General features: G+C 33.2%; 1 protein-coding gene across 1 annotated transcript in view; it reads right to left on the bottom strand.

The window, feature by feature from the left end:
- The window catches only part of LOC107445659 (chitin deacetylase 7), a 24,485-nt gene continuing 14,872 nt past the window's right edge, over positions 1–9,613 (bottom strand). The window contains exons 3-5 of the mRNA XM_016060106.3: positions 8,396–8,732; positions 4,337–4,795; positions 1–2,038 (exon numbers count right to left, since the gene is read on the bottom strand). Of these exons, the coding sequence (XP_015915592.1) occupies positions 1,642–2,038; positions 4,337–4,795; positions 8,396–8,732 (1,193 nt within the window). The 3' untranslated portion in view covers positions 1–1,641. The remainder of the gene's footprint in view (positions 2,039–4,336; positions 4,796–8,395; positions 8,733–9,613) is intronic.

Raw genomic sequence — 9,613 nt, 5'->3', positions numbered from 1 at the left:
TAAGTAAAATATTTTATTTTTCTGCAAAAAAAGTTACACATGTTATCAATGTAGAAATGAATAATTATTTTACTGAAAAATTATTCATTCTATGTTTTACAGTAATTATGGAATATTACATGTACCCTTTTTTGTAATAAAACTTTCATGGGTTACTTCAAATGTTGTAAACGCTTTTTGGAAGTCACTTCTCGCCTTTAGAACTAAATTTGTTACTTCTATGTAAGGTTCAAATTCTGATCATTTTTAAACAATTTTCATTTTTATTTTAACTTATTAAGAAGTATTTTTAAGAGTTTACAAAAACTTATTACGTCAATCGTTAAGATTGCTTCATGTTCTTTTTTGATAGCGCTTTTTTTTTTCTTTACCTATAACACAAAAAGCGCTCTGTCCTAAAGTCAATGAATTTGAATTTTGATAAATCCATTTCTTACATTATTGAGATCAATTTAATTGGAATTTTTGTCAAAATATTTATTTAAATTTTTTATGAATGCAATTGTAATGCTTTTTTTCAGAAATCTTCGAATAAAAACAGTCTTGTGACAAAATAATTGTTTTTGGAAAATGTTCCAAACAAACATTTTTCTAAAACAATTTAATTAATTTTTTTTAAAAATGCTCACTTAAATTAATTAAAGGTGTTTATTTACATATAAACAGTCTTGTTGCTAGAAAATTATATAGCTAATGGGTATTGTCAATTTTTAGAAGATGCTCCTTAAAAATTACGTTTTTTAATAAGAACATAACTGCGTAAAGTGACCCTCTTAATTTATAAATTTTCTTTTAAGAAAAAGAATATAATTGTTTTCATATTTGTTGTTTTTCATAGGGATTTTGCTATAGAGCAAAATTAACAGTAATATAGGGCGACTAAATATAAAAAGTGGCGATTAAATAATTTTCTGTTAATCGCCACACAGTCGCCACTCTTTTTAGCAGGAAATGCTCCCATGTGCTCCATAACACGTGCTTTCGACTTCTTGTATTTATTACACAGTAATGCTGCAATCATTCCGGGACGTTTAGTGTTCGTCCCATATTTCATCTTTTTCACTATTATAATCACAGAGTGAGAATTATTTAGTAAAAATTAAATTTTATGTTTGATAATAAACACTATTTTATGTTGCAGGTTTGGATCAAAAATTAAAATAAACTTTATTACTTGAAAACGTTATAAACAATACTTAATTTTTACATAAGCCTATTTCACGAAGGAAGATAGGAAATCTTTTTCATCTTAAAAATAAACTCAACCCTATTTCGAAAAGTGCTTCAAAAGAAATATTTTACACTAATAACATCAACAGTTTAATGGTCAGAATTTTCAATTTTTGAGAAAGTGGCCGCATGTTTTAAAAATGGCCACTGCTAAAAATGCTTTTACTAGCCACTGGCCAGGTAACAAAATTTCCTAATTTTTGTGGCCTGATTTGAATGTGGCCTGATATTTCACAAGATGTGTATGTAATAACCTTTTAAAAACACAGGCAAGCTCTTCAAATGATAACTCACAACACCATTATTTACAAAAGCAGTAAATCCAGTCAATAAACGAATAACAACGTAAAAGTAATTTAAACTTCAAAGTCTTCACTGTTTTACAGAAAAAGGAAATTGAAAATATTAAATTCATCTCCTCCTGGCCTCATCAGTCTCTCTTGTCAGATCTATTATTTTGCGACCCTCTTGAGCTCCTTCAAAGTTGCCAACCCACGGATATTTCTTCGGGCATTTCACGCAAGTCTGCATGTACCTTTGTTCCTGAAAGCCATCTTCCATGATCAACGTTGTTTCGCAATTTTTGGGAATGTTGCATGAGTTTTCTCTTTTCTCGCATGCCCAAGGTCTGAACGAGTTGAGTTGAGTGAGTTTGGTCGGCTCCCTCATCCAGGAAATAAGTTCTTGCATGGTCACGAACCACACATCCTTGTTCTTGGTTAGAATATCATCGATGAAGTTCAGTAGAACATTTGTCTTGTTACGATCGTTGAACCAATTGACATGGAAGTAAAGGCCCAATGGCGCTCTGAAAAACAAGAATTTTAGAACATTTTAGATGCTTTCTATAAATCAGATCTATTGAAATCGGATTTGAAAATGACCACAGTTATTTTAGGTAAATTGGTGAATTAAATCTTATACACTATTTGTATAACAAATCATTATATCCAAATAATGTATCCTTTACTAACACTGATGAAATGAAATAAATCATACAGTGATTCAATAATTTCTTACCCAAAGACGGTTCACAACAGAAGCATGAGCATTTTTTTATGATCCTCATTCATTTGATGCCTACTCAATCAATAAATTTTATCATTTTCACCTTTCATAACGAAGCCAAAACAGAATTGAGTGACTTTATCGTAATCTATAAGACGATTCTAGTTTTAAAATTAGTGTTGTCATAATGCTTAAGAAAGTACAGAATACATTAGATCAATACCTCACTTGCCTGGATAACAATGTCAGACGCATTAATATGTATGAATCAAAATTTGCTTCCTTTTTAATTAAACTTTTAAATGACTAATTAAGCATTAAATGTATCGATTGTAAAAATTACTTCACGAACATCATATCACTTACTTAAGATAGCAGTAAACAAGTTTTGCTCCTCTCGGTCGCTCTCAATTAGTAAATTATAGATAGAGACTAAGGCTCACGGAAGAGTGTTAAACTTAGACATTCATATGGGGCCTGTATAAAAATTTTAAAGACAATTTACAGCTTTCCCATAACTTCTGTTTTCAATAAGGTACGATCCTCTTTGTTTGGGGCCTTATTATACAAAAGTTAAATCAGTAACTATAGATCTGTGAATTGATTTTGCTTCTCCTATACTCCTTTCCCTGCAACTTTAATGCTTGTCAAGTTTTGGCAAGGCGTTTAACCTATTTGTGCCTAGCATCCTTTTTTTAAAAAAAGGTTATTTTTTTCAAAAAGGGAAAAAGTGGTAGCACAAGTGGTTTATTGATAGGATTAATTTTTGAGAAACAATGTATCTACCACAATATATTAATAAAATATAGTTTATAATTGCGTAAGAAGTTACATTACTTTTTAAAAGTGGTAGGTAACTGATAGAAATATCCATTTGGTAAAAGCAAATATGTGCTATCCCTTTTTTCAGATAGTTTTTTTTTATTTCCAAGGAACTGCACAAGTGCGCACACGTGAGCAGACCTAGTGCGTTCTCCAGAAGTGGTATCCACTCTTTCAGGACCACCACAATGGGTCAGATACCATTGGCCTTGTTAATTTGGAAGTCTAGTTTCTGCCACACTAGATAGCAACACCGAGACTCTTATTTGGATGCTAAAGTGCACTAGGAATTTAATTTTGCCGGAAATGCCAAGAGCCAATAAGGCACTCCAGGGATCTTTTACATGCCGCATAATCATACAACAACCGCTGAGGATTTTCTGCATCCCGAAAATCCGGTGTCTGCGCCGGGGATCGAACCCGCAGACTTGGGCTCAGATGGCCGACGACAAACCAACTGCGCCACCCAGCCACTTTTTTTCAGATAGTAGTTTTTCATATATCGCCCGCTTTTTTGTGCCTGGGCATAAATGGGTTAATGACCTTGAAAGTAATACGAAATTTCAATTTATTGTACTTTAAGGTCAATTTTAAGTTCAAGCCAAATGAACATATGCTGATTTCATTAGGTACTATTCGTAGTATGTTTTCACGGAAATATATAGCTTTCTGGTTGACTGTCTTCACAAATAGATTTTGACAGTCATAATCTACGAAAATAACCTATTTCGAAGATTTTTAAATGATCTTTGATTTTCGATGGAAAGGTCCACTTAAAGTATTTATGTCTTAATGGTTAGTGTGGAAGTAGTATAACTCTATATAATAGCCAGTGCCGTAGTTAACTCATTTCACAAAAAGGTTTTCTCAAATGTAAAAGGAATTTTTTTCTTCTAAGTTAAGAAAATTTTTAATTTTGACTTGATCTAAAAAAAAAAAATTTTTTTTGCTGCATAAATCTGAAGAAAAAAAATGTGTTTAATAGTTTTACATAAAGAACATTTGATGAAAATGTCTACAAAATCAAATATGTCAAGTATCCAACTTGTCTTAAAAAATTTTAATGTCTTTTTTTTAATAAAATAAATTAACTTGTTTTGTATCCAATATTGTAGTTACAATAGAATTGAAATAATAAATGATTTTTCTTTAAATTACTCAAACTTTACAAGAGATTAAAATTAATTTGATGATAAAAATTCTTTTTTTACAAACTTCAAAGCATCTTTAGTCAAGTAAAATTTGCAAGAAATAATTAAGGTAATGTAATAATTACCTGTTGGTTTTGTAATGGCGTTTGAAGTTATCCTTTAAAAATTGTTCCACGGATTCATCATCGTTTTCCTGAAAAACACACTGATCAGCTAGTGTGCACATACCTCCTGTTCCATCTTCACTGAAAAGAGTATTCAGAGGTATTTCCCACAGACCAGGGAAAGATCGCTTAGGACATGATCCTTGCATGCATCTATGTGGTATCTTGTAGTCCAGAGTATAGGGCCAGACTGGAGTATGTGCCATAGGAACTGATATCGATGAGTCATATACAAAATCGTAATCGTATGCCATACTCATCATGTCGTTTCCACCTGGGTGTAAGAACGGAGCTCTCATTCCCAGTAAGGAATCTCTGGAAATGTTGGCAAACAAGTGTAAAATCTCACGTTGTCCAACCATTTCTTCGACATAGTCTTCATATGAGGCAGTTGTCCACCAGTCTTCAGGATATCGGTTGCTGGAATAAAAATGAAAGAGTAAGTTGCATGATTAAAAATTCGCTTCAAAAATATGCAAATTGAATATAACAATCGACGTGTTTCAAGCTCGCAAAAATAGGCACTCACTTTCAAGACTTGCTAGGCGTGAGTGAAAGAAATGAAGCAAAAGTGATTTGAAGTATAAAACGTTTAGTTTCTACCGTAAACTAAAAAAATAAAGTTGAGAAACAAAACTAGGAAAAACCACAGTAGCCAAGTGAGAAAAATATAAGAAATGCGAAAAAAGATAAGGTTTTATTATTTTGTCCAGGTATTTTAAATGCCTTATTTCATCCAAAATTTCAAACATGATGTTGTAATTTTTCTACCACCTTTTTCATTTGTTGCGATATTGTAAAAAATAGGTGATAAAATTATAAATTATCATCATGTATAAAATTGTCATCTTTCAGGACTACTTACATTACAGAAACTCTCAAGTTAATTTTAAAAACATAAAATCAACAGTCAAGAAAACAACACCAGGTCTGCCTCAAGAAAGTATTCATTGGCCCATATTATTCATTTTATTCACTTCTGTGAATAGACAAAGCTATTTTATTCACTTCCTGTGGAGAAAGCAGCATCACTGCGTTTTATGCAGATAACACTAGAATCGACATGAAACCCGAAATTCCCAACATTGCTCTACAAGAATTCCAAGAAAAGCTGAATGAAATAGCGAAATGGTGCCTAAACTCGAAGGTTAAAGTTAATAAACAAAAATCGCAGTGTTTAGTTATTCAACATAAAGGAAACGCCACCCTACCAAAAAATCTAGTTGTTCTCTTTAACCAAACTTTCCTCAGTGTCAAAAGCGCAAAATAATTTGATCTGGCTATAAATAGTAGGTTCAAATAGAATCAATCAAATCAATCATCAATTAAACATAGGCACCCGGTCATAAACTGTAAATTCTCCATCAAAACTCTAACACGGAAAAAAGACTTGAGCGTTGCATTACACCGCAATGATCCCGCCATTTCTAGGAAAATTCAAAAGGTGAAAAAATCGAAATTTTCCGAAAAATAACACGAGCCAGATGGTTTTTCCCGAAATAAGAACATACATCGTGATCTTAACACTGATTATCATACTGCAAAGCTTAATTGCAAATTCTTTGAAAAATTTTGATGTAGTCAAGATCGTTTTCAAGGAGGGGAGAGAGAAAGGACAGCTGTCTTGTGGGGCCCGGAATCACTGAGAGCCCGAACAAAATATCTTGCAAAAATTATTGGGCACAGGAGATAGTGTTCGCCTTCCAATGCCGTTTCCCAGGTTCGAATCTCAGCAATGGCTAGTTAGCAATTGTTATGCCGATATGAATTCCGCCTCTGGCTCGCATTGACCGCAATGCTCACGTAAGACATCGTGAGCGGTACACGGATTATGGGTTAGAGTCCCCTAGTGGTCAAGCAAACCATGGGGAATTTTCGTGGTTTTCCACACCATAGAACGCAAATGCGGTTGAGTTCCATCAAAAAGTCCTCCACGAAGGCAAATTTATCCAATGCTTGATCTAGGAGTTCTCTAGTCTTCCGGATTGGGTTCAAAATTACAAGGCTACGGGGTTGAACAGTGGTAGCCGGAAATTCTATTTTTGGTTAGCGGTGCAACGACGGTTATAAAGTAAAAAAAAAAATAATAACAACAGCTTTGCAAATAGTTAATATTTTTAAAGAATACTGCTAGAGCATTTATTATTTATTTAAATAATTTACACGCATTAGTAAGCAAAATCCTTGTAAATCAACAATCAACTTCGATAAACAAGGATAATAATATCAAGGCATACGTTTACCACTTTTAAAGAAAAAATAAAATCTCCCATGAAAATCAGGAGATTAGATAGTTGTAGAATATGGACACAATAGAATAAGGCTGCTAGTTAATGTCAATAAAACAGATCAGTGGCAGCCCCAAGATGAGCATTATCACCCAATTATTTTTGTAGAAACAAAATATTTCTTCACGACAGATTTTTTAATAAAATAAAGTAATTGTAGCCTTTAAAAACTAAATGCTAAATAATAAAACTAAATGCTAAACTAGCTAAAATAAGAAAATTTAACTTCGAATATATATTTATAGATTACTTCCCTTCAATGATAGATATAATGTAACCACCTGTGTACTCTGTTACAAAGAACACGTTAAAACACTGTGGAATTAAACAAACTAAGTGTTATTCCGTTATTACGCGAAAACATCTACCGTTAATAGTGTAAAGTTTGTTATCTATATTAAAAATGGTTTCTAATTTGCATGTAGTCTGACAGAAAGAATATAAATAGAAAAACTATTCCAAACAGGTGAATTTTAAATGCTTTAACACTATTTTTCTTTCCCTAAATTGTATCTCTTTTAATATTTGTCAGCAACATTTTTAAATAGAGTAAATGATTTAAATGATTCTATTACTTTTGTCTGAAAGACCTGACACTGAAAGGCAAGCAAATCGTCCTCCAGTGGATCCCGGGACATTGCGGGATTTGGGGTAATGAAAAAGCTGATTTCTTGCCCACTAAAGTAACAACTATTGCCCAAGCATCTCGTTGCTCCATCTCTCTGCACTCATTTAAATTGCTGGTCCTAAAGCAATTCCGGAACATGCTCTCAGAGAATTTCCGTAAAAGCAATATACATAAAACCTGGTTCAACCATATTTTAACTATCCCAAATCAGCCTAGGTTTAAGGCAGTTGCTCTCTTTAGACTTGTAACGGGCCATGACTGTCTGGCCAAACACTTTTTTAGTATAAACATTCTTGACTGTCCTAAATGCAAGCTCTGTTGTCTTGGGGAGGACATGGACCTGCCCCACATTTCCTTCTGTCCTGCGCTCATCTCCACTACTGTGTATGGACGCTGATGGGAGGCAAGGGCCCGTAGGGGTAAGCATGTCACTGTGCATTCTATTCTATTTATCTCTTTTTGCCTTGTTTTTCTTGTTATTTTATTCTTTTTGTTCTTTTAAATTGGCCTGAAATTGGAAATATAAAAAAAACTTTTCAATGGAAGCCCAGATAGCCTGGTTTGTAAGACGTTGGGCTCGTGTTCGTGAGAACCCGGTTGAAGAATCCCTGCGTATTAAATGGTGACTGGTGCACGATAAATCTATTAGGGTCACAATTAAGGCTCTCCAAGTTCCTATAAAAAATCAATACCTTTGGGGTACTGATTGATCGTTCTCTAGTTCAGGTCAAAATTACGATCTCTTGGTGAATAAATGGAGTATGATTTGGCCCTCATTGTTAAACAAGCTGTGATGTGTGTATGGCTGTAGTCGCATTCTTGGCCATAGATGGCGCCACTGAAAAAACAAGACATACACCATCCGCCTTAAAAATTTGCTTGGTTTCCCGCAGTATTGCTGATTGGCAAGTAGCATAAGTAACAACAAATTTTCAATGTAATTATGTATTTCGTTTACTGGGTCTTTCATAAGGCGTACAGAACCTCATCTAATCGAGTCATGGAACAATTCTCCTCCATATTTATATTTAAAAAAAAAAACTTAGTAAATGATCATTCCATTATGTATAATTCATACATTTTAGAAAATTTAACAAAACTCACCTGATGGAATGTATTGCAACTTCGTGGCCAGCTGCATAAAATTTCTGCAAATGGAAGTGACTGGTGTATTCATGACTAACAAAGAAAGTGCCTTTTATGGGACATCCGTTGGGGTTTGTTCTGTTTTTCTTTAGTAGTTTACTGTAAGGGTCGAAATTGAGAGCATTCACTGCTCCATCAAAGGACATCAGAATCATTTGCGGTGTCTCTGAACGCTCGAGGCCGCCTGGAATTCGAGTGCCATCGGAGCTGCAATAGCACTCTGGTAGCACACATGCAGCTGGATCACATTCGCCTGCTGCTAATGGATCAGGAGGTGGGGGCTCGGTAGCATCCGCTATTATAAAAGATTACTAAGTATATATCGGTGATTCAAACTAAATTTACATAAGACAATTTGAAAACAAAGCAAACTTTAATATGATATGATGAAGGCCAGTATTATAAAGGCTGATCTTTCCCCTTCAACTTAAGCTTTAAAATCATAATGACAGACAAAAGAAAAATATGTAATTGAATTACTAGGAGAGTGCCATCTGGTGGCATTCCGCGACAGTAATGTTGATAAACTATGCTATTGAAATGTAATTAGGTACATGTTAAAAGCGAAGCATTTAAATTAAAATCTATTTCTCTTTTAAAATTATAATTTTAACCTTCTGTGACAAAAATCAAAAATATACTTGTAAAACTTTTAAAAAAAAATTCTTTTATTTCATTGCTTATATGAAGAAAAGGTCTATATGCTAAGGTATATTAAGATATACTACAAAAAATTTGATTAAGATAAACATTGAAATTTTTGTTTTATTTTATAACCGTTATTGAACAACCGACCCAATGAACATTAAAATTGAAATAAAAAAAATGCTATAAAAGTTCGAAATAATGATTAATAAGCTTTTGGTCAAATTTATAAATATTGCCTACATTAGCCTCCTTATCTCCCCTACAAAGTAAGATTAAACAAAAAGAAAAGGTTTCGAACCAACTTTGTAGCGTGCTGTAAAAGTTCAGACAACATTGAAAATATGAGTTAATAAATATTTTAAGAAAAGTTCTGGAGGAAAAAAAAACCGTATTAAAATTACGATTTTTATTGAACTAGTTATTGGACTTCTGTATTGTTGTATAGCTTAGTGCAGAGGTTCCCAATTATTTTGGACTACGAAACTTTGTATGATCGAGTTTCTTTTGATGCATTATATATATATATAT

This window comes from Parasteatoda tepidariorum, chromosome 6 (genome assembly GCF_043381705.1).
Source record: "Parasteatoda tepidariorum isolate YZ-2023 chromosome 6, CAS_Ptep_4.0, whole genome shotgun sequence".
Lineage (NCBI taxonomy): Eukaryota > Metazoa > Arthropoda > Arachnida > Araneae > Theridiidae > Parasteatoda > Parasteatoda tepidariorum.
The sequence above is the reverse complement of the archived record's forward strand: the minus strand, read 5'-3'. Positions and strand labels throughout refer to the sequence as shown.